Consider the following 26,442-nt stretch of genomic DNA (forward strand, 5'->3'; position numbering starts at 1 on the left):
TTCGGCTTATTCTCTTTTTCTGAGAGTAAGATGAAACAATGAAAATCGGCCTTGTGTCTGTGCTGAACACTTAGTCTTTGTGTTTAGCACAGCTCAGCATTTAACCTGCCTTCAGCCTCAACAGCTCACACACTGTGGCCACACTGCTGTGATCACAGCACACTGTGACCACACAGCAAACAACTCCAGAAATGAACAAAGTGGGGCAGCAGAGCTGGTGAGGATGAAGTCCAGCTTGTTACAAAGCGAAATTAAAACTGGGCATTTTTTTACGATTTCACTCACACCGCAAATGAACTAAACAAATCCAGAGCAAAATTAGATGACCTTTGAAACGGCACACGACCCTGGACAGATACTTTACATCCACCCCCGGCCGCTGAGTCACCGCGCTCCTCCATGTTGACCTGTCGGAACAACACAACGCCTCCCGCTCTGCTGCGGCCCGGATTAAAACACCACCCGGCATGCGAGTGAGAATGTAGGTCACACACGCTGCCAGCTTGGCTCATGCCGGCTTGGCTAACAGTGTGACCTGCTGAGCTCTGGTCCAAAATAAATGTGACTGTACTGTAAGAGGGGCGGCAGCCCTGCTGAACACGCCGCCTGCAGCAGCTAGCTGACGCCCGCAGGGAGCTTTTCCTGTCACCTGTAGGAGCGTAGCGTTCAGTATCAAGGGGTCCAGATGGGTCGGACTGAAGGTGGCCGAGTGTCGGCACACTTCTGGTGCTGGATGACCAAATATGAGTCGACTCTGGCCCACATGTGACAGATTCAGTTTGGAGTTTGAGGGTGCAGACGGGGCCGACTCGGGCAGGGAATCGACTCTGGTTAGCAGCTCGTGCACCAGTTTACACGTTTAGCAAGAGTCTGGAAGCCTGAACCAGACCTGCTGTGATCACGATGCTGATGCAACTAACTTCAACTGATTTCAAAATGATGTGAAAGTCAACTGGCAGAGCGCCCTGAAGGCCTGCCCAGTCGAGTCGACCTTTGTTCTGTTGCTCTCATTTCCTGTCTTCATTCTATCTCATAAAGGCAAAAAGGTCCCACTAATCAACATTTTTCATATTAGCAATGGATCAAATGAAAAGTGCCGCTCATGATGCTGTTTCTTATTATCACTTTGGTTTTACAGCACATTTGCTGTATAATTCAGCAACATTCAAATTAATTCAAATAATGCAGTAACTCACAGAGTCGTACACTGCGTTTCATACCAGCAAACAGTGAAAAAAGGCCTCAGAAGCAATAAAACAGACTGTGATCAGCTGAGCAAACACCAGGACATGTTGGCTTCTTCAGCTCGGGCTTCCAGACGAGAGCCCCTCTGATTGGTGGATCAAGTGTGTGTTTCCCACAACACTTTAATCTCACAAGTGAACTCACTGCCTCATCAAAAACGGACTGCCGGGAGACCAGGAACGGCCCCGAGAGGACGGAGTGCAGCTAGAGGGGTTCACAATTAACACACTGTCCAGGAAGCACACACACACACACACACACACAGAGTTTCGTCATCAAAGGGCTGTCGTGTCGTCCCAAAACAGTGGTGCAAATGTCACCCGTGTCTTTCAGATGCTTCAATAATTCACCAACAGCTTTAATATGCTAATACACACACACACACACACACACACACACACACAGCAGTCAGCAGAGGGCCTGTCTGATTGAATTAACACCAAGTCTGTCTTTTCCATCTGAAGTCATTTGTTAGAAGATCTGCAGTCCAGTCAGACTGCTGGGAGCTAATGAGACCCTGCTGTGTGTGTGTGTGTGTGTGTGTGTGTGTATTAGCATATACACATTTACTCTGAAGGGCACTTTCTGACCTGGACAGCTGATTTTTCGAGCTTTCAGGGACGTTGCCACAGCACCACTCAGTTCAGTAAGAGACAAACTGAAACTGCAGGTGTGACAATATTTTGTTTGTGGACATTTTGTGAGTTTGTTTTGTTTCCTTATTAGACTAAACTGTGAGAGCAGCCGTGAATCTCAGCGAACTCGTCACTCATATGCGTCTACCAGCTGAAACTACTGGGGCCTCTAGTGGTACAAAGTGGTATTACAGACAGAACGGCTCGCGGCTAGCCGGTTAGCATGCTAGCTTCAGTAGACATCTCTGCTACACAACACAGAGACGTCTCTGACAAAAGTCAACACTGTTGTTCCTCCACATTCTGTTCATGTTCATTTTTTGACTGTTTGAAACTAAAATTCTGGCCAACTCTTACAAAGTTTACCTGTAAACCCCCGACAGCGAGACGGGAGGGTTCTAATCCATCATCATCATCATCATCATCATCATCATCAACGGGACAACGACAACTCGTCGAATCGTTACCCTAATCGTGATCGTGTCACCAGATTCTAACCAAGTCACAGTCGTCTCAGCTGACTCTACGGTGGCTGTGATAAACATGAAAGTCCCTCTGGAGCCAGTGTGTGTTTTTGTCCATTCTGGGCTACTGTAGCAGCTCAGCAACATGGCAGACGATGCAGGAGATTACACACTAATGAAAACACAGTCCGCCCCTAAATCATCCACACGGACGTCCGTAGCTGAACCCCGTGTGTGTGTGTGTGCGTGTGTGTGTGTGTGTGTGTGTGTGTGTGTGTGTGTGTGTGTGTGTGTGTGTGTGCGGTGCAGGTGGTCAATCAGGACAACAGTACGAAGGAGCAAAGTGAGAGCTTCAGGGACATCTTCACATTTAACTTGACTGACAGCTGCTTCACTCTGACAGGTTTGTCTGTCCATAAACCCTGATGTGCACATGTTGACAACCAACTTCATTAACAAGAAACTCGTATTTAGAACCACACATTTCTATAATACACACTCAACCTTTCCATCTCTCTCACACACACACGCTTTCTCGCATCCCAGTCACGTAGAGCCAAGACATGACCTGTCAATCACATCCAGCAGGGTTTCTAATTGCCTAAAATCAATCTGAAGCAAGTCGACTCGGGCATCAGCTCCAATCCCAGCTCACCCTCATCACCGCCGACATCAAGGGCTTCAGAGCGGCCGCGTTCAAACCGCGTGCGACAGCTCGGCCTCATCCGCCTCCATTCGATCTAATAACCTTCAACTCCTCCACTGCAGCCCATCAGCGCAGCATGTTTTACCTTGGAGATCAAATGCTCTGCGCTCCTTCTCCCCCTGGAGTATTCAAATTAAGCGGCTTCAAAGACGGCCGAGACCCGCTGCTGCGATACAAAGACTTGTTTCACTATTTTTTATTTTCTTTTCAAAGCGGTAGCTTCTGCAGAAAGACGGCGAACTGCACCGGTTTCTCTGCCGCCGGACATTCAGGCAACACGAAGCCTGCGGGGACCGAACTCAGGTGTGCGTTCGAGCTCCGCAAACACGAAGATCCACCGAGACGCCAACAGAATCTCTCGTTTCTTTTGAAGGATTCTGTCACGCGCACAGGAAAGGATGCACTTCCGCTTTGAGCACCAAAGAGCCAAAAGAACTTTTTATGAGAAGCACTTTGAGCTCCAGCTCTTGTACAAAAATAATGTTAGAAGTTTTATTATCATTATTATTATCAAAATAATTTCCCCATGTGTTCTTACTGATACAAATACCACAGAAGAAGAGACACTGCAGCTCGTCCCTCATGCAGAGCTGGACTTACACTCTGCTTTTTAGGGGCTAAAGCACACGTTTCATACTGTGAGAACAGAATTTGCTGGATCAAATGCTGCTCAGACTGGAGGCAAATAATCAGGAAGGAGGAGCTGCTGTGTGTTTCTGTTTCTTCTTCTTTGGTTGTTTGCATGACCACATGTCAGACGGGGGATTCGCTCACAGTCAAACTACAAACTAAAAGCAGTTTTTAAACACATTCAGCTGCAAACTTCACAGCGGATTTCAGTTAAAGCTCACAGAACAAACCTGCAACCCTCAACACAGCTTCTTACCTCCTCACAGCATCTCAACGTCTCTTCTCAGATTCACAAAATGTTTCTCAAAACATGACGTGATAAAAAACAAAACAAAGTTTAAGTTTGTTTGCACTTAAAGCAGCGAGTGGATTTTCTGTCCGGCTGCTGCTGCCCATGTGGGGAAGCAACGGTGACCGACTGTCGCGCCAGGGTGTGTGTGTGTGTGTGTGTGTGTGTGTGTGTGTGCGCATGTGTGTGTGGTGACCTGCTTCTTGCATGGGGGTGTTGAGAAGAGGAGGGGTGACAACAGTTGGGGAGGTTATTTTAGGAGCAACCTCACCCACCCCCTTCAACACAAACACAGACATGCACACACACACACACACACACACACACACACACACACACACAGAAGAACAGGGTAAAGAACACACAACCAAAGACTGAGAGCATGTGAGCTGAGCTGAATTTTCAGTTTTGAGTGAACTGTTCCTTTAAAGCTCTGAATGCAATCAGGGCTGGTTGGTTCAGTGTGTCAGACAGACGGATCTCCTCATGTGCTCCTCTGAAGGTAAGCTGATGTTCGAAGGCTCTGTGGGAACACACAGGAAGTGCTGGCTCCTCCTGTCCCTGAACGCAGCAAGAGCCAAAGCATGAGGCGTTCACAGGCTTACGTAAACTCCAGGCATTTTACATCATGTACAAAGTGAAAAATCTAAATTTGAACTTGACGTTTTATTGAAAGACAAATAAATTCAAAAAGAGCTGAAGGAATGAATGAAAACGGTCAGACGAAGATTCATTCAACACAAACGAGAAGATTTACTGTACTGAGTGGTCATCACATAAACCTCACGCAAGACCTCAACCCCATCCAACACCTTTGGGATGAACTGGAACGGAGATTGTGAGCCAGGCCTTTTGGTCCAACATCAGTGTGTGACCTCACAAATGCTCTACTGCATGAATGGGCACAAATTCCCACAGAAACACTCCAACATGTTGTGGAAAGCCTTCACAGAAGAGTGGAAGCTGTTAGAGCTGCAAAGCTGTCTGTGTGTTTACAGTGAGACGCCATTAAAGTACCTGTTGGTGTGATGGTGAGCCAATATTTCTGTCCATGTAGTGTATTGGTGCAACTCAGGTTGTGGTAAAGGAAAGACCTGTCAGCGTTGTCTCTGTCACAGCCTGGACAGCAGTCTGACTCCTTCAGGGCCTTCTGGTTAAAAGCTTGTTGACTCCAGTCTGACCAGTTTCACACGAGCGACTTTGTGCTGCTGGTGCACAGTGAAGTTACAGCTCTCTTCCTGCTCTCCTTGCCTCCTCCGCTCCTTTACGTTCCCAGAATTCCTGGCGTGGCGTCCACAGTGACATCAGCAGGCAGAAATGTCCCAGCAGCTGGGAGACAGCGGGCTGCTTCTGCTCTGTTGTTAAATAAAGCTTTGTGGGTTTGAATCAGGGGGACACAAAGATCAAGTTCACTGTGGAAAAGCTGATCGCTTTAACATAAACGATTGCACGCTGAAGGTGATCACTTCCATCGCATTCGCCGTCAAGTCTGTGGCTTTGGGTCAGCTGGCTGGAATCAGCTGAAGAAGAGCACCAGTGCAGACCCTCGTCAGGGAAACACAAAGCGCCAAGCCGACAGCCGCACAGTCGGGTCGATTCACACCTTAAGGATAAGAGACGTCATCGTGAAGCTCGCAGGCCACACAAAGTGCAGGAACATTAAAGCCAGGAAGTCACAGTCCAGACTTTCACAGTCAAAGTTCATATCAGTGATTTCCTCGAGGCGCAAGCCAATGAGCTGCACTCGTCTGCTGTCACGTTTTTTAAATCTGTTTTACAGTTTTGGTTGTCATGTACAATTTCTGGATTATGTCATGAAGTTGGTGTGCTGACGCTGACTGAATTCCTGCTGCATGTGTGTCAACTGAACACGTGAGGAGTGTGTGTGTGTGTGTGTGTGTGTGTGTGTGTGTGTGTGCCGCTCCCTCTCAGAGCACCACAGGACATTCTCCATGCAGCTGTTACACACCGCCTGCAGCCACATACTAAGAATGGCTGAGAGGCTGGCACACACACGCGCACACACACACACACACACACACACACACACTGTGGTAGCATCACTATAATCATGTCCAACAGTCGCTTCATGGCAAGGTCAGGTTATACAGAAATGCCCTGCAGGCAAACACATTATAAATATGAAGGAGAGAAGAAGAGGATAAAAGGAAGAAACAAAGCGAGCAAAGAGCAGCGAGGACAGGATGAAGAAGAGACGAGATCACCGGAGGCACCAATCCAATTTCAAACAGCAGTCCGCCCATCTGTCCACTCACATCTCTCGCTCTGACGCCGAGCCTGGCGCCCGCCACGTCCCCCCCTGCAATTAAGTCAAATAAAATTCAGGTCCACACTGACCTGGACACTCTGGGTCTGAGGTAACGTCCAATCAGAGGCTCAGTGTGCAGCTCCGAGCTGCTACAGGGTGAGTCCAGGTCTACTGGGCCTGCAGGGACTCCTTATGTAAACACTGACGCCTGAAGAACTCACCTGATCACATGATCACCCAGAGGAGCACCTGCAGCTGTTAGCCAGGCTGATCTGCTCACGTCTGACACGCAGCTTCAGTGAACACGCAAACACCAGACCGTGACGTGACGTGAGCCCAAAGTTCAGCGTTTCCTGAAATACCCCTCATTCTCATGTCTGCATGTCCAGGGCTGGAGACACAGTTAGCCTAGCTTAGCATAAAGAGCAGAAGCAGGGAGGGAAGCAGCTCACATGGCTCAGTCCAAGGTTCAAAACAAAACACCTACAAAGACCCCTGGATCGATTAATCCTGGTTTCAGGGGGATTTACGTGTCCACAGGTGCCATGACGACTGCACAGAGACACAAGTCAGTAGCTTTCCTTTAGATGTTGGCTCACTTCACCCTTCAGAGGAGGTTCAGCGTTTCTGAGCTTGTGCCTCCACTCTGCTGTAATACAGACGACTCACCACAAGATGGAGCCGTCGGCCTGAGGACGAGTCCTCTGACGCTCACATGCAGCTGACCTGCTCTTCATTCAAACTGCTTTACAAGGTAACTAAACAACACAGGAGAGCTAAATTATTTAAAAAGATCCAAGTAAATGTTCAAGTGAAAACATAACGTCTGGAAAAAGCGTATTTTTCCTGCATACTTGTGACATTTCATTGGATTTACCTTCCTACAACAGGTTAACATGTGAAATGTTTCTGTTTGTCAGCGTCATCCACAGGAAGCTGCCGCTCGCTGACTCATCAGGACTCAACTGTGTGAGCGTCCTGGTCTTCAGAGCTGACAGCAACAGTGAGAACAGAAACAGAAGGCGGCACATCTGTTCCTATTCGTGTTTCCACCCTGCAGCTCCGACTGGACGGACAAGACAAACTGTCCCGGGGCTTTTGTCTGTCCCGTCTTCGCTGTCTCTGACTGTCCTCAGTCTGACTGTAGGATCTCCAAAGACAGCAGACAGAAGATTTGATTATTGTTAGTTAAAAAGAAGCAATTTAATGCAGATTTTACAGTTCATACTTCCAGTTTAAATGAAATTTTCCAGATTAGTATGACACATACTGTATTATCAATATCATTATTTATATTATTATTATTATTATCTTCTATGTGAACTCTGCCTCAAAGAATATGAATCTTTCATACTGTTTTGTACATGGGTTGTGTTTGTTGTGTCTATAAAAAGTAAAAACTCTGAGTAATGGAGATACCATTTACAGAAAACTATTTTAACTTTGCTTTTTCTATGACTTCACTTTCTATTTTTTTCTTTATCTTGGAGTTGCAGCATGTTGTGACGTGTTCTCGCCACCAGAGGGAGCAAACAGGCGATCTCTGACGTAAAGTAACTGAACACATCCTGAAAAATCCTGTTTTTGTCTCCAGTGGTCATTTTTTCACCCTGCAGCAGAAAAAAGTACATTTGCTCAGTACTGAAGTACAAATTTGAGGTACTTTCCTCATACTTCTCCGCCACTACATGAATATTTTCACTGCTCTACCTCAGTCTGCAGATGGAAATCCTGTGTGTCCAGATGTGTAGATGTCGAACGTTTGTGATAAATAATGTGCTCCTTACACACACACACACACACACACACACACACACACACAGTGACATCACTCAGCCACACTACAAAGCTGTGGTTGTGTGTAACTCACACACAAACGGCTACAGACCCACATGAACTTAATGCTGGTCCCTCCAGGTGAAACAGAAGTGAGCTCTCACATTGCCTAAGAAGCTTTCTGGGAAGAGTTTGAGCTAAAAGAGGCCTGAAGCTCCGCGCCTGCTCAGGGTGACTCAGCTGCAGATCTCTGACAGGAAACAGACAAACATCCTCCCTCCACTTTCTCCTCACTTTCCCATCAGCGTGCTGAGCATCAGCCTGACTCCTGCTCTCAGTGTCAGGAGCTGTTAGAGGCTGCAGGACTGCTGCCGCCGCCTTGTTTTATCCACACAACACACTCACACACACACACACACACAGCAAAGTGGTGCAGAGAGGAGAGGAATCTCCTAAAATAGGGACACACCAAAGAGACAGCGCGAGCAGCTGCAGCCGCCTGATGAAGAGGAAACATGTGAGTCACCGCAGTTAAAAATACACACTCATCAACCAAAGATCCTCCACGTCGACCGCGTACGAACAGAATGAAACATCTGCATGAGTGAACAGTCCTCCAGCTGTTTGACTCTCGCTTGCAGAGTAAGAGAAAGTGAACACAGCGCTGAGAACTGATGAATGCAGAAGTAAGAGTGAAGGGTGAGGAATGAGTCTGGCAGAGGAGGAAATGAGCGAATGAACACATGAACCCGAACGCCAGCCGTCCGTGTGACACCAGCACTGTGTCACAACCAGAGACCTCAGAGTCTCCAGAGGCTGAACTGATCCATGTTATTAACAACATGGCATCTTGTATTCACAGTTAACTTGTATTAACTTGTATACAGCTGTATACTCTACTGTGTTTACTTGTAAATTGTTCATTTATTATCTCTATATTTTCTGCAACTGTTTTTGCACACTTCTTGCTTTTTGCTTTTTTCTGTTCTTGTGAGCTGCCACAACAAGTGAAACCTTATCTTATCTTATCTTATTCTTATAAATCTTATCTTAAGATTTATACCTTCTTCAGAGTACATTTATTAGCAGCAAACGATGCAATTATTAACAGATTAAAGGCATTAAAATGCTTTATGCAGCTGCCGATCGAAAGACAGAACAAATAATGTAACGTAATGCAAACTCCTGAGGCTTTCATCCGCCTTCTTAAGCAGGTTATGTACTGTTGTTTCCCATAAGTTCTTATGAATGATAATAACCAGTAAGTTTCATGTTTGCATTTTGGGTGTATTTCTCCTTTAACAGCATTCCAGGGATTTAAACTCTTCAGAGACAGTTTGAGTCAAGCTGCTCTGTGCACAAACACGACAATCACAGCAAAAACTCATCAAACGTTTTATTCTTCGTCTCCTCTTACATAAAATCCTCTCGGGATGAAGAGGAGGAGCGAAGTTTGTTGATGAAGAGTCAAACGCTGACTGCTCAGGGCCTGACTTGAGTTACATAAATGACTGAACAGTCAGCTGCGTGACCTGTGGCAACCAGTCATTACATAACACGGAGGCCGTGGAGACGGGCACGGCATTATGGGTAATTCGCTGCTTGACGCTCCGCCGCCTTCGTCAGAGGCATCGATACACGTCTGCAGGGATGTCACACCTGCTTCAGACCACAGTGAGTCCACTCCAGTGGATAAAGGGCCTCTTCAGGTCTCAGCCTTCATCTTTCTCCGGTGGTCAAAGATCCGAATTGAAATGGTTGGGATTTTGGTTCTGTTCTGTCCCCATGAGTTACTGCGGGACCAGTACTGGACCAGCTCCACAATGTCAGCAGGACGATCAGTGCGCATCAGCACAGGTGTGTCCCGACTGCAGCTGTAACAATCAAAACCAACCCAAACTGTTTTGATGACGGATTAAAATAAAGAGGAACATTTCTCTGCTTCGGGCTGATTAAGTGTGGCTGTGTTCTGTCTCCTTTACTTCTCCACGGCAATAAACCGAATGACTTTGGTCTGTGGACCAAACAAGACATCCGAGGACATCATCATTGGCTTTGGGAAATACTGATCGACCTTTTTCACCAAACACCAGTTATTTGTCGCCCTCTTCCCAACCGTCAAGACCCAGAGGACACTGAACGTTACACGCTGACAGGTTAATCAGCTGACCCAACAGTGAATTGGACAAACCACATGATGTCAGACTCTCGGCTGCTTGCACCAAGCGTGTCTGAAAAAGGACGAGCACCGTTTGATTTGGACGCACAGGAAGAGTCCGTGTTTACCTTGAGCTGCACCAGGTGGACGTCCACGTGTCTGTTGTCGCTGTCTTGTCCCACAGAGTGTGTGAGCTGCGTGACTCTGTCGCTGGTCGCTCGCAGCCACTTCTCGATCTCCGGGAGGTGGAGGACGACCTTCCAGTCTGCTCCGGTGTGCAGGGGCGGAGGTTTCATTGACCTGAAACAACACACACTGAAATACTCACAACTTTGATATTAACAGATAAACCGCACCAAACAGCACCAAACAGAAGACACAGTGAGAGACGAGCTGGTGGACAGAGTGGGACGTCCAGCAGGCAGAGAAGCTGAAATCCTTCTCAGAGCCAAAAGACAGTGAATGTGGACTTACGTTACTGAAGTGGACAACAAACAGACTCTGCTGAAAATGTTGCTCTGTGCCTGCTGGAGGTGTAAATGCATCCATAAGAAGTTGATTTGTTACCTCCGGGAGACGTCTCCACCCAGGTGAGGTCCTCCCCCACTGAGGCTGCCTCGGCTGGGTCCAGCACCGGGTGACGACGCCCCGTTCTGGGACTGACGCTCCTGGTCCAGGCTGAGAGGGGCGGAGGACGAGGCGTCAGGGTCCAGGGTCGGCGTGACGGGGGTGATGGAGGTGATCATCGGGGACGGTGGCTCGGGGGCCACGGGGGACAGAGCTACGACGCTCATGGTGAGAGAGACACTACAGGAATCCTAATGTGGGTGGACGAGCCTCATTGGAGTAAACTGAAGAGAGAGGGAGAGAGAGAGAAATATGGAGACGTCAGGAACTATTAACGAGAATATCTGAGGGCAAATCACACACATGCACACACATGCGCACACATGCACACACACGCACTATCCTGAACATCAGGAGAAATCTAGGATTCAATACAACGTTTGGGAAGATCAAGCCGACAACCCAGCGATGGAGGGTGGAGTTAAGGTTTGAACTGGGTGCTGGTGCTTTCCTGTCTCTGTAACAGCAAACTGTGATTTCAGTTGTGACCAAAATGTGTTGGGACTGCAGCATTTGTCCAAAGGAAGCTACAGAAACTGTTGTCCCTCTGCTCACTTTTTTGGACTGAAATGAGGAAACAGAAAACATCAGCACAGCAACTGATCCAATCAGCTAATTAATTAATTAATTAATTAATTAATTAATTAATTACACATTTAAAGTTCTGCTGCTAAACGAGCACAGTGCTGGCTGAAGACATCCTAATGTTACCTGAGAACCTGGCTTTGAGACAGTTTTCTGTTGGTCAAAGGTTTTGTCATATAAAGACGTTTTAGTTTGGCTCATGTCCCATCTGCTAACATGGAGGGGGAGGGGCTTACGAGCTGTACTGCAGCCAGCCACCAGGGGGCGTCCAGATGTTTGGACTTCTCTTCTGGGAAGCTCTCATGGCCTCCATCTGCATATACAGCCACTGGTCAACGGTAAATATCTTCATTAATTATGAGAGATGCATGTGGGTGCACCTTTCTAACAAATATAATTAAATTGGAAAAAAGAAAATTTCATCACAAATTTCAGGAGCTTTGGAGTGCATCATGTCAGAGAGGGTCCTCACAAGTATAGATACCCAAACATGAATGTGTCTCATAAGAGTCCATTATCCACTCTGGTGGAAAGACAAGCTGGAAATCAATAAGCTGGAAGAGACAGTATGGCTACCTACACACACACACACACACACACACACACACACACACACACACACACACACACACACACACACACACACAACACACACACACACACAACACACACCAGTGGAGAGATTAGAAACAAACTGCAAAGCAGGGCGTCTCTCATCAAACACTGGAATATCACATATCTTAAAACAGTCGGCAATGAACAAGACTGCAGAAACCACAGAGGACACTGAGCTCCTGCACTGAAGCCCTTCAGTTTTCACTTTTGTCACTGACGTTATAAAACTTACTACAACCCGACAAGTCTCTTCGTTTGGGCTGCCTGAACGTTCATGGATAAATCTACAGTACACGGCCACACATGTAAAAGAGCTCTCGTGTCAGCAGGTGAAGCAGAAAGAAAGCAGAAAAAGGGTCCCTAAACACTAAAAGTAACTCTTACACCTTCAACGCTCTGCCTTTCCTGACTACATGTGAATTAGAGCCATAATGTTATCACAGGATTCATAACAAACAGGAGGAGATGAGCAGCACCGCACACCCCAAAGCCAGCTGAACCTTCAGCGCGGGCGTGTCGGCCGACGCACCGCAGCGGCGTCTCACCAGCACCGTTTTTGTTTTTTAGGAGTTCAGATGATTTGTATTTATTTTCAAAGGGCTTATATTAAGGATTATATTAATTCTGCTCTGTAAATTATTTTTGTAGTGTTGAGACAAAAGAGGAGATTTCACATTCTGGACTAAATAATAATAATAATAAATATATATTATTATAAATATAAAAACATAATAAAACAGTTGATAAGAGAGCAAAATCAATAAAGACTAAAGTGATTCACTTGACTCTTGAGTCTTCATAATCATAATCATCATTATCATCATCATCATTATTGTCACAAAAAAGTTTGGTAAATAAATAAATAAATACAAAGAAGAAGCAACTGCAGTTAATTAGGAAGCAACAAGCTTTCCTGTTAAAAAACTTGCAGTAGCAGCAAGACGAGAAACGGCTCAATAAGAATTAACAGCAAATTAAAACGGGAGAAGATCAGAAAAACATAAGAGCCAAAATGAAACGGTAAACACGGCACATTGTTATTAAACCTGCTAAACATCAGCACTTTAGCATCCAGCTCATAGCGCTGATGTACCGAGGCCTCACAGGGGTGCGAGCACGGCTGCAGCCAATCAGAGGGACGTCCTCACTTTGCAAAATGTCCTCACTTCGCAGGTCTAAAACTCAAAGTGGTTCACACAAAACACAAACACACAAACAGAACAGAAAGAACAAAAAACCAGAGTAATAAAACAACACACCTGTTCATACTGCACCTCTAGGCTGCCTCGACACATGAACACAAGATGGATGGATGGATGGATGGATGGATGGATGCAGTCGTCCTCCATGTGTGGAGATCAAACATGTTTGAACGACAACAAACACTCCCTCCACTGTTACCCTCTCAGTCTGTCTGTTTTTCTCTCAGGCTGTCACGGCATGGCACTACGCACACACACACATGCACACACACACGCGCATGTGCACACACACACACGCACACACACACACACACACACACACACACACACACACATACACACACACACTTCAAATCCTTTCCAGCATCAGACAAATAAAATGTTTTATTCATATCCTCTTTTCTCTCAATAAAATATGCATCCAGCTCCCAGTTCAGCCCGTCTGCAGATCTCAGCGTTAATTTTAAACCAACACAGAAAAAGAAGAGGCAGCAGGCAAAAATAATAAGAAAAGAAATTTTCCAATGCTTTCAATAAAATAAATGTTGACATGAATATCACCAGTACAAGAAAGGCTGCAGCTTCCAATCATGTATTTTGCACCTAAACCTAACAGTGTTAATCTATCTGTTAATGTCATTTCATGTTTTTTCAACAAAAACAAATTAATTAAATGTAGTGCAAATATACAAATTAAGTAAACCGATAAAATGTTCATTAAATAAACTATAATAGTTAATCACAAAAACGGTGTGTAAGTACGTCTGTGTTTGCAGCCTGGTCTTATTGTTGCTCCGAACAAAACTAATGTTTACTGTTCACAAAAATGACAATAAAATGCTGGCTGTTGTCATTTAAATTCAATCAGAAACACACAACAGATGATGTGTCCAATTTACTCGTTACAGAATGAAATGTGTTGGATGATTTTTTTAGCCAAATATGATTTTTACCTTCTTGTATCGGTGTGTAAAATCTCTCTATTGCGCACACACACACACACACACACACGCAGTGACCCAGTAAGCAGCTGGTGTGTTGCAGTGTGGGGGCGACTCAGGCTCCATATTGATCAGCATTAGCAGCAGTGAAGCAGAGAAATGATGTCAGTAGAGCAGCAGAACAAACACCAGTCAGTGATGGACTCAACCTGCCTGACAGGATTAATGACAGTAGCCTGGTTCAGCCCGGTTCAGCCCGGTTCAGCCGAGGACAGAGGTGAGAATGAGGCTGCAGCTTTGTTTTCCCAATAAAACTGACAATAAAAACTGAGAAGGCCGTTCACATCCAGAGACAGGAGTTTAAACCCCGACCCGCGTCCCTGTGTACCCCCATCAGGCCAGGCTTTTATTTTAGCTGGTATCGATCCACTGGTACTGGATCAACACCGGTACTCTTTAGGACTCAGGACATCTCCAGTAAAGGTTCTGGTTCGACCTAAGCTCTGCAAGGACTCCGTCGCTGAGGGTCAATCTGTTGTTTCTCCTTTCTGAGCTGAGGTTCAAACTGTTCTGACGCTGGATTACAGCACCCCGATCCGACCCTTACGACTGGTCTTGGGACATCTCTGCTAAAAAGCGGACTTCCAGCTTGAATAAAAACTCAAAAGTACTTAGGCTGACTCAGTTAGTTTCTCCACGACTGAAAGCAGCGAGAACTCAAGCTAACGCTGAGAGACCAGTTCAGACACCATCGTTAATGTTCATGAAGTCTGCTCAGGCCTAAACCGTTAATATCAGTACGCACAGCAGACTCACACTCAGTCAAGGAAGCTCATAAAATGTCCTCAGAGCAAACTGGAATTCAGTCTTCAGACAACCTTTTCCTTAATTTGTCCCCTCAAGACAAAGCAATGTTGACTCGAGACCCCCTCAGTCCACTTCATGACATCTCCTCTATGAGACAGATTCATTAAAATACAGTTTAGAAGTGAAGCTGCGCAGTACATCACCAGAAAAACGTGACCATCGGAGCAAAAGTTTTACAGCATACAATTTTGTTACAATTTTACATTTGGCAGGAAGAGTTTAATCATGAAGGGTCTCGACCCACAAACTGGGAAGCTCTCATTGACTTTCCAACTCACAGGGTTTGTTATCTACTCAGTTTTAATCTCATTTCTTCATTTCATGTTTTCATTTTCACACTTTCACGCCACAGTCCTCCTCTGTCTTTCCCCGAGACGTTCAACACTCGGCATGACAAAAGCACTTCCTGTCTGTGTCAGGATGAGGTCAGTGGGCAGAATCAGACATAACGTCATCGTCAGCATCACCATGACTTCATGGGTCATGTGACCACAGAGAGGGGGAAGAGGAGGAGGGTGCGGGGCTTGACGATCATAATTCCTCCCATCAGCCTTAAAGAGACGATGACGGCTGCTGTCGACTGTATGACGACATCACCTTCAGGCCTTAACTGTAATCTAACGTCATTTTAAATCTCTTTGAGTCAGACACAATTTAATAATGCTCTATCATCTTTTAAATCTGATCTTAAAACTCATTTATATGTTAGGGCCAAGCAGTTAATCACATCCTGACTTCAGTGAGCCTGACAGACTTTAGGGCTTCGGGGAGCTCAGAGTAAACCTGCAGGACTTTTAAAGTGCTCTGTGAGTACTGTGGCGACCGAACCCTCGCCGTCTCTTCTGGTTTGGGACTCACAAAGTTTCTGATTTCAGGTGTCCATAACATGTTGTCCTCTGGGCCTCTCACAGCCTGACTGATAATCGTGAAGGATTCGTGATGACCCCCCATCCCCCTGAACTGACACAACAGAGCCGAGTGTTCAGGACTTAATTAGACGCTGAGCACTAAATAGGTCACTTTCCTGCAGAGGTGCCTTCAGGGACGCAGCCTGGACACGTGAATGCATCACACACACATACACAGTACTATGGATCGACCCGTGTGGATTTAACAGGACGGATGCTTTATCTTTTATTTACTGTTTATTTTTATAACATAAACCACAACTGGAACTGGTACACAATGGAAGTAAAAGTAAAAATTCAGCGTCAAAAAGTAAAACTGCTGGAAGCTAGCTGTCTGCTGACTGACTAGCTTACTCTAGTCTTACACTTCAGGATAATTACTTTAATATTAGTAATAATAAGTGAAAAATTATCTGTTTGTCTTACACAAATCATATTATATTGATTTGGTATCAGAAACCTAAAGTCAGGAGTTGTTTGCCTTCCACCCAGAGTGAAGACTTTTTGACTGAACTTTTGATGTCATCATAAGCTTCATTCTGTCACACACACGAATCCAAACACAGTCGCTGTGTCTGCGTGTTTTGAAGCTTCTCTCACTTTCACAACACGGACGCGTCACAGAAACCTGTTTAACATCCTCGCCGACGTCACGATTCGACGCTGGCCGGGTGTTTGTGACCCGGCGGTCTGGAGTCTGACAGGAGAGCGTTTCCTCGGGATCTGATTCATCTGTCTTTTGTGAGATTAAAGCCCCAGCAGGAGAGATTTTTATGTAACACAGCAGCAGTTGTATCAGCTGACGCAGACAAAAGGGTTTCCTTCGCTTTGATTGGGAGGCCGTAGATTCTACAAATGTTCCTGAATTAAAGACTAAATGTGGGATTTCCTGCCTTTCTTCTGCTGGCCATGTTCCCACGTGATTTTAAAGCAAATTTGTAATTCAATAAAAAAGTGTTGTACTTGTTGTACTACAAATCAAATGTGATCAGCTCCTTCAGTTCTGTTAGCTGCTAACCCAGTCAGACATTATTTCAGCTATCTGAGGCTAACGTGTCGCTGAATGAACTGTTTTCTATTTTACTTTGGTTTTGCCAAAAGTTTATCCCCACGTCTTCCATGACGGTGCATCCCATCCTCCTCCTCCTCCTCCTCCTCTGGTGATGCTATCAGCTTCACCTTCACACCCTCCACCCGCTCTGATCTGGCCACGCCCACAGCACACAACACGCCTGCAAACAGGATTCAGGCTGAACTCAGCCCACTTGGTGTCATTAATCATTTACAGCAAACCAAACGCTGTGTGTGTTACAGCTCAGGCTGGAAGGAGGGCCCGTCGCTGTGATGCTGGGACTTAAAATAAATGGCAGAGAGCAGACTGCAGCCACAGAAGAACGACAGGATGTGTGTGTGTGTGCGTGTGTGTGTGTGTGTGCGTGTGTGTGTGTGTGTGTGTGTGTGTGTGTGTGTGTGTGTGTGTGTGTGTGTGTGCGTGTGTCCCAGGGGTCTTCCTGCCCAGCCCCAGGATGAATAATGTATCGTAGGGGAGGAGGATGTGTTCCTGGTGTGAAGCCGCCTCTCTGTCGTGTTTCTGAGCGAGGAGACGGAGAACGAGAGCAGCAGAGCTACAAAGTAAATCAGTCAAATGTGCCTAACGAAACGCTCGCCTGCAAAACACAACGTGAACCACGCAAACAGGAAGCACGCAGAGGACAGAAGAGGACACAAGAACTGAAATCAGAGCACTGAAGTCTGATGTGACAAACTGCTGTATGTGCCCCTGAGTAATTTTAGTTAAAGTGTTAACTGTTAGGAATAAAATATAAAAACACAACTATGTTTTTTTTCTACAATTCAACTTCATCGTCAACCTGCTGGATTTTCTGTCAATTTTAATTTTACTTTTACTCCATTTATTAAGGACTTTTGTTTATTTATTTTAATAATGTGATTTATCAACATATTCAACACTTTGAACTGACATGAGAATTAAAAAGTATTATAATACTTCATGCAGCTCATCAATGCACATAAAGCTTTCTGATGCACTATGTCAACAGTCATACAACATCACAGATGTGACTGGTGATGAATTATAGTTCAGGTGTCTTATCGACTGATGGGGCTTATGATGCATTATGACCACTTATACCCACTTATAACTAGTCAAGAGTGTACATGTGTTAAGTCATGAAGCATTATGAATGTATTATAATACACCATGAATGTCCCCATGACGCACCACAGGCGTGGCCTTCATACAGTTTATATCAGGTTTTAACTGACGTCTAACTCAATACGTTCCTACAAGGCTTTTACGTGTACCGATCAGTTAATCAATAATTTATAATGATACAATTTATACCAATTTGTGTTTAACATAGCTGAGGCTACACACACTTTAAATAATGACTGACATCATATCCTGTGTAGTGGTCTGCCTGTGCATTAGCTCTCACTGTTTTACATTACGTTACACCAGCACTCTTCACTCTGGATGAAGTCTGGATTCCCACTGGGACCAGAACACACCATTACAGTGTGGAGGCCATGTTTTTTCCCCGCGTAATTATGGGTAATATTACAGCGCAGTATTTCCTTACAGAGCGCCGACGTGAGCTGCAGGACAGCTTCAATCATCTGACACACTGAGCGGTGATGAACATCGGTTCTCGTGTTGTGCTTTCTGCAGAAACCGGCTGAGCTGATAAAAAGCGGACGGAGGGACGTCAAACCACAGGACATCCTCCGTTAAGATGGATTAAATTTCACACTGAGGTCACTCTGGCCCCAACATGTGAATTACAGTCATGAAACATGGAAGCCCACAGTGACAAACATTTAAAATGCCAGGACCAAAAATAGTGAAATTCCCCTTTAAAACCACTATATGATGGGAAAACGGTCATCACACTGAAAGCTCTGTGTGTGTGTGTGTGTGTGTGTGTGTGTGTGTGTGTGTGTGTGTGTGTGTGTGTGCGTTTCACAGTCGATATGGATCATCTCTTCCTCCGATTTGTTTCCGTCACACGCTCTGCTCTCGCGTGGCGTTTTAGAGCAAATGAAGGTCATTTTTTAACCTTGAGGAAGCTGCTGCGAAGTCGAATGATGACAGCAGTTTCTATGGGTGACAAGCAACAAAGATCCACCGCCTGACAAAGTTTACCAGCTACCCACCCGCACACCAACACAAACTCTCCGTTCACGTCCAATGTGATCCACAGAGCTGATCGTCCCGTCAACTCACGCACCGGAAGCTAGCTAAGCTAACAGAAGAGAAAAGGTGAAAATACAGCTGCAGAAAATAAACGACGATATAAATACGGTCACACACAGTGAGTGTGCCGAGTGTTGATACTGAGGAGAAGGCAGACGTCTCTACAGGTGAAACAAACAGCACCACAGCGAGGAGGAAACACGTTTACATTTGAGGGTGAACTGTCCCTTTAAGGAGGAATTTTTACCACCATTTTTAAGTCACTTTCAGCAGAGTCCGATTTAAATCAGATTTAAGTGTCTCAGTGTCCACATTTAATCAGTTACTCAGTGACTGATTTGATTTTGGATGATTTCATTCCTTCTTATAATCAAATTAAGTTTTATTGAAACATAACATATTTATTAATGGAGACCCACATGGATGACAGACTGACAAACCGGCTGGTCTGGAGTCAGTGTCTGCTGCTGGCTGGCTGAGCAGCTGCTGCTTCGTGTCATACGACTGGTCGATTTCTGTGAGTGTGTGTGAGTGTGTGTGTTCAATAATTTATCTTCCATGGCTTGCATGTAAACGTGTTGCTGGGTGTACAAATGACACAGCTAAATGTCACTGCAGTCCCTTCAAGTAGCAGGTTTTCCTTCATATCCCAGAATGCCTTGCAATAACACAGTGAAAACAGTGTGATGAGATCTATTTTCATCATTCATCAGCCGGCTAACGGAGACACACACACACACACACACACACACACACACACACGCACAGAGCAATCAGGAAGTCGAGTGTATTACTCTGGAAAAGACACAAATTTTCTAATTTCTTTATTTTGTTTGCTTTTGTTTTAATTTTTAAAGTCAGTGCTGGATGCAATAAAACCCTTACCGATTGATCGCTTTTTGACTTATTTATTTGTTTACTTATTTATTGAACTGTGTGGGGGTTTTACGTTTCCTCGCGAGGCTTAATTCTTGCTCTTACATGTTGTTGTGTCACATGTAAACATAAAACTAAATAAAAACAAAGCTGTTTGTGGTGTTGAACTTCAATTAAATGAATTCTTAACAATAATAAAGAAGAAATGTGGTGAATTAAATTTATTCGTTTATTCGTTTAATCGTTTATTTCTGTGTGGATCTGAGAGACAGTCAGAAACAGAAACTCAGGACTGAGCATCCGCGGCCGCACCCCGAGCTCCGAGCTGATGTTATCGATACAGAGAGCGAAGAGGAGGAGGAGGAGGAGGAGAACGAGGAAGAGGAGGAAGAGAACGAGGAGGAGGAGGAGCAGGAGGAGGAGAACGAGCAGGAGGAGGAGGAGGAGGAGAACGAGGAAGAGGAGGAAGAGAACGAGGAGCAGGAGAAGGAGGAGGAGGAGGAGGAGGAGGAGGAGGAGGAGGACTGGCTAGCTGAGACCGGGAAGAGGAAATGAAGAGCAAAAGGACAGGAAAGTCACATGAGGGAAAAGAGAGTAAAAGAAAACAGGATGGAGAACAAAGATGAGGACAGGAACTAATTCTGTGAAGAGTAAAACAGCTCGATGAAAGTGATGAAGACAGTGAAACATTGACTTCTTCTAAACCATGGAAATAAAAACACCTCATCTGCTCGTCTCCACTCATCAACACTTTATTCATCCACAACTACGACTAAAGCACGGACCGCTAACGACGAGCGAAGCTTATGACAACGTGGGCTAATCAAGCTAAGCTAACAACATCACCAACTGCCCCAAACGGGCCAAACCTGGTCCAGCAGGGTCCGATCAGTTGTCACACCCAAACCAGAATCATCGTGGAGCGTCCAGTCAATACAACTCAACAACACACTGCAAACGCATTTCGCCTGCAACAGAAGGACTGAGATCAACCTATGCTAACAGCATGCTAAGCTAACAAAGAGGCCGGTTTCCATCAGACTCCCTGAGGTCTCTGGTCATCCGGCTGTCCACAGCACAGCAGCTTTAATGCAGCAGATGAATCCTGTGTGTGGGCTGCAAACACACAACACAGTTCACACACACGTCACCAAGTCAGCCAGTTCATGTTCAGTCACTGCACCAAGCGGGTTCATCAGAAAGTGGATTTAGATGAGCAGGAAGTGGAACCTAAACACAAACTGTGTGGGACTCCAGCAGTTCTCTGAATGGCCCTGAACGTCTCACACACACACACACACACAGAGTGAATGGTGTACATAACGTTATGTTTTACATACTCCATGACATCTGTCAAACTCTGCTCACTTTACAAATTAAAAATAAAACATACTCAAAACAGACGAGGGTTTCTAAAACAAATCACCACACGGTTTATGAAACTGTTAGTCGACCAGTCGAGGAAACGTGTGCTGGATGTGAAGCTTTGGACTGTTGGTTGGACTGAACAAACTCTGTGAAGGAGTCACTTTGGGACAACATGTTTCACTATTTGGACACCAGTTGGACAAACCGACCACTGATGATGACAAAACTTCTCCTCCTGGAGTTCGTTTAGGAACTCTTAGTGGGTGTCAGGTCTCAGCGGTTCTCGTCCAGCATTTCCGTCCCAAAGGAGGACGAGGAACTACAGTCAATTCAAGCTGAATGTTGCCATTAAAAGCCTTTTAGTTTGACTATTGCTGCCAGAGTAATTAGATTCAAGGATTTTTAATCTGTGGTATCATGAATGTTGAGACAGGCAGGTGTGATGAGGACGTGGTGAGGACATGGTGAGGACATGGTGAGGACGTGAGGAGGACATGGTGAGGACATGAGAAAGACGTGAGGAGGACATGGTGAGGACGTGGTGAGGACGTGGTGAGGATGTGATGAGGGTGTGGTGAGGACATGAGGAGGGCGTGGTGAGGACGTGGTGAGGACGTGGTGAGGATGTGATGAGGGTGTGGTGAGGACGTGGTGAGGATGTGATGAGGATGTGATGAGGGCGTGGTGAGGACATGGTCAGGATGTGGTGAGGATGTGAGGAGGACATGGTGAGGACGTGAGGAGGACATGGTGAGGATGTGGTGTGGTGAGGACGTGAGGACGTGAGGAGGACGTGGTGAGGATGTGAGGAGGACGTGGTGAGGATGTGATGAGGGTGTGGTGAGGACGTGATGAGGACATGATGAGGACATTGTGAGGATGTGGTGTGATGAGGACATGGTGAGGATGTGGTGTGGTGAGGACGTGAGGAGGACATGGTGAGGATGTGGTGTGGTGAGGACGTGAGGAGGACGTGGTGAGGATGTGAGGAGGACGTGGTGAGGATGTGATGAGGGTGTGGTGAGGACGTGATGAGGACATGATGAGGACATTGTGAGGATGTGGTGTGATGAGGACATGGTGAGGATGTGGTGTGGTGAGGACGTGAGGAGGACGTGGTGAGGATGTGGTGTGATGAGGACATGGTGAGGATGTGGTGTGGTGAGGACGTGAGGAGGACGTGGTGAGGATGTGATGAGGGTGTGGTGAGGACGTGATGAGGACATGATGAGGACATGATGAGGACATTGTGAGGATGTGAGGAGGACGTGGTGAGGATGTGATGAGGGTGTGGTGAGGACGTGATGAGGACATTGTGAGGATGTGAGGAGGACATGATGAACCTTCCTGTATCACCACGGCAGATCATCAGCCTCTCCTCAGTGTGCCGTCCCTGATGGGACTGCAGGGTGGAGGCTCTGCAGGGACAAACTGTGGAGACACAGAGGCTGCAGCCTGATCCAGCAGGTTGGCTCTTAAAGACACAACATGCAGGAGCTTCCTCAAAACATCAAGGCACAGAGTGAGACACGAAAACCGGCGTCCGTCCTCACTGATGAGCCTGCAGAGACGCTGCCTGGACAACGCGAGCTGAGGGTGAGAGTCGCTCGCTGTGTTTACAGACAGCAAACTGCAGCTTTTCACGCCTTTAGAGAATCCATTCAAATTAGCCTCAAACAGAAATGAAGGATTGTTTTAGGATACAAACACCTGCTCTGCACAAACAACACAACAAGCTACATTCACAATCGTTTGTCTGAAGTTGAACAGATGTGTTCATTTAGTGCTTTGCAAACGAACGTGACTTCGGTAAACAGCAGAAGCTCCTGAGGGAGTCCGTCCATCTGGACTGAGACCTGTTAGCCAAATCTAAGGTGTCCCTGTGTCAGTAAAGAAGGCTGCAGGAAGTACTCACATCCTTTACTTCAGTAAAAGTACTAATACCACAGTGTAAAAATAAAAAAGCACTTGTGAGTATGTTTGTAAGTATTGGTTTGTCAGGAAACTTGAAGTACTCAAAGTACTGCAGTAAAGTGTCTCCTGTGTCCCCTTCAACTGCAGCTGCTGATTACTTTGTCCAACACTCAGTTTCACAGCACAAACCTTCAGAGGGAAAAGCCGTAAATCTTCATATTCAGGAAGCTGAAGCCATAAAAGATGAAGATGATCAAAGCAGCTTTCAACTAACATTTTCATGTTTTACGTGAGAACATTTGCAAAGTAACTACATTTGTCTGATAAATGTAGTGCAGTAAAAGTGAAGTGGAGTGAAAGTAGAAAGTACACAAAAAGAAAATATCACAGTAAAGTTACAGCAGTGGGCTGCGTCCCATTAAAGTCTGGGGCTGAAGGCGTCTTTCGTGAGCTCGCTCTGACTTTGACTACCAAATTCTGATTGGTTCATCTCTGAGTCCGAGTGGACCAAATTCCCCCAACACGTCCTGAGACGTTTCATTTATGAGAAAGGGACGATCAACCTGGCGGCTCCAACCACAGAGCTGTGGCGAGCTGTGGCGAGCTGAGGCGAGCTGAGGCGGAAAAACGTGCCTGATTCATTCGCAGCATCGCCTGCTGGCTGACGACTTCCCCGTAAGGAAGGATTCTTCCTCCTCCCTGCCAGAAAACTACGTTACAAAGCTGAGGCAGGTGGAGCAGCTTGACCCTCGGGTGGAGCTCTGACTGTCTGGCAGCATCGCCGTGTCCACCACACCAGCTGCAGCTCACTGAACGTCCAGCCGCGAACCCCATCGGTGCTCGCTGTCATCGCTTTCCTTCCTCCGTTTCAGATTTAATCCCATCAAGCTCATTAGGTGGAACCTGCCCCACCCAGCCTCCATGGGAAACTCCCCTCCACACTCCCCCACAGGTGTGCCTGCTGTAGCTCTGTGGGTCACGATGACCTCCTCCTCCTCCTCCTCCTCCTCTTCGTCCTCCTCTGCTGCAGCAGAGAATCGGGTAAACAAGCAAACAAACTGGACAAACGGGACGCGTCTCTGAGAGCTTTACAAATAAACTTGATTTTTACACCGAGTCAACACAGGAAGTACCGTCCCAGAGCTGCTGCGTTCACTCGCTTCCTCTGAGCTGAGGGAGGAGACGCAAATGGGATCGACCGTCCAGCATCAGAAGGATTCACTTCGACACAAGGCTTTTAAACCTCAAAAACAGAACAAAAGGATGGCAAATAACACAAACTTGTTTACAAGTCTCGACTACCGGGCGAATGTCGGGTCTCGATGTCTTCCTGATCCTGAATCGAAGCTGAATAACCCCGCAGTGTGACAGCTTAAAGCCTCCGACCGGCTCGCAGTCCCCTCAACATCAAACATGTCTGATATTTCCAACTGAAGGGAACCGCGATGAAACAATGAGAGCGAACTGGTTGGTGTGCAGAACAGCAGAAAAGAAAACAAAGCAGCAGTACGAGTCTTGAATGTCTTGTGTGAGACGACCCACAACAACAACAACAACAACAACAACAACCAGCCGAGGACGACGGTTCGCCTCCATGTTTGTTTACTTCTGAGGCCGCTGGAATCGGCGCTCTGAACTCATTCGACTGAATCATGAATGTTGAACACTCAGACACCGACAGCCCGACGGTCACACCTGTCTTACGACACAGTGGACCTCAAACACGAAAAGCGCAGGAGGCATTTAGTTCCAGTCCGGCCTCACGGCGTCTCCCGCCATGACAAGTCAAAATGTCTGCCGGGAGAAACGTCTACCTGTCAGGTGTGTGGAGGTTAGAGCGTGGGCAGGGTCTGAACTTCTCTCTGTTCAAGCTTCAAACCACATGAATCCTGACTGACAGTGTCGCGACCCTCCCTGCCACAGCTGACTTCCTGTCTTCACTGAGGTCACCTGCAGATGTTTAAACACAATCACACAAACTGGCACTGAAACTTCACTCATCCTCGCCTCCTCAAAATCTGAACTCTGAGAGAAAACAAGGCGGAGATGAGGTCAGAAAAACTAAACTCTGATCAGAAAGGCTTGGCTCACACACAGGAAGAGTCTGAGGTGAGAGAGGGAGAGTGAACGCAGCCCGGCACAAAGCAGGGCAGCAGACCGGGAACCGAGAGCGGAGCTGTGGGCCTCTTCCTGTATGCAGCAGGCACGGCGAGCTGCTCTGCAGAGCAGGCCTCCATAACAAAAGCTCAGAGACACTGGGAGTCACCTCCCTCCGCTCCTCTCCGCCTCCCCGCATCACTGTGGTGGCGGCAGCGTCAGACAGCCCATTAAATCAGCATTCCAGGAAGGATTAGGCTGTTAACACACACACACACACACACACACACACACACAGCAGCTTCAGCAGTACGTACCACATCTCTCGGCTTCTTCTCCTCTAGTCCATCGTTTCTTCCTGAATGTTGGATGCTGGACGATGCAGAGAGAGAGAGATGGGGAAGGAGAGGGGGAACGAGGGAGGGAGGGAGGTGCCTTTGATGTTGTGGCACTGCAGAGAGAGAGAGAGAGAGAGGGAGGGAGAGGGAGAGAGAGGGGGAGGAGATGGTGCTAGCAGAGGTGAGGCTAAAGCTAAAGTAGCCACCAGCTCAGTGTGGGACGGAGGGATGGGAGGGATGATGGTGATGATGCGGCACCTTTCAGTATGGAAACAGAAGGAGAGGGAGAGAGAGCGCGGGGTGCCCTGTTACCTTGGAAACTCAGATGATGTGATGGAGAAGGTGGAGCTGCGCTCTGATTGGCTGACAGGGCGTGGTGCTCCCCTTCCTGAGGGAGGAGGGGAGGATGGGAGGATGGGAGGATGACAGAGCAAAGGCTGTGGTGTGAGAAGCAGCTGCTCTCTCTTTTTCTGCGCCCGAGGAGAAAACACTGCACAGGGATGACAGGGAGCCGCCGGCGCCCCCGAGTGGTGACTCCTGGAAGTGCAGGAGGAAGAGGAGCCGCCTTCCATTCATCCACACTGAAGGTGAAGTGTGCCAACACTTTATTTTAATTCATTTATTTATCAGGGTGTTGTAATGAATTATGTCATTTATAAGACCAAGACGAAATTGTTCATTTATTTAGTTTTCTAAATAATCTGTGATGGCACAT

At 46.5% G+C, this 26,442-nt stretch overlaps 1 protein-coding gene across 3 annotated transcripts in view; it reads right to left on the reverse strand.

Moving 5' to 3' along the window:
• akap6 (A kinase (PRKA) anchor protein 6) overlaps nt 1-26,442 on the reverse strand; it is a 139,970-nt gene that overhangs the window by 112,559 nt on the left and 969 nt on the right. Inside the window, exons 1-3 of one of the 3 annotated variants that reach the window (XM_046412891.1) lie at nt 25,707-26,098; nt 10,740-11,023; nt 10,301-10,472 (exon numbers count right to left, since the gene is read on the reverse strand). In XM_046412891.1, the coding sequence (XP_046268847.1) occupies nt 10,301-10,472; nt 10,740-10,966 (399 nt within the window). In that variant the 5' untranslated portion in view covers nt 10,967-11,023; nt 25,707-26,098. Of the gene's footprint in view, nt 1-2,999; nt 3,913-10,300; nt 10,473-10,739; nt 11,024-25,706; nt 26,099-26,442 lie in introns of those variants that run through there. The other 2 variants (XM_046412890.1, XM_046412892.1) reach the window with 2 other exon arrangements.

Source organism: Scatophagus argus, chromosome 15 (genome assembly GCF_020382885.2).
Source record: "Scatophagus argus isolate fScaArg1 chromosome 15, fScaArg1.pri, whole genome shotgun sequence".
Classification (NCBI taxonomy): domain Eukaryota; kingdom Metazoa; phylum Chordata; class Actinopteri; family Scatophagidae; genus Scatophagus; species Scatophagus argus.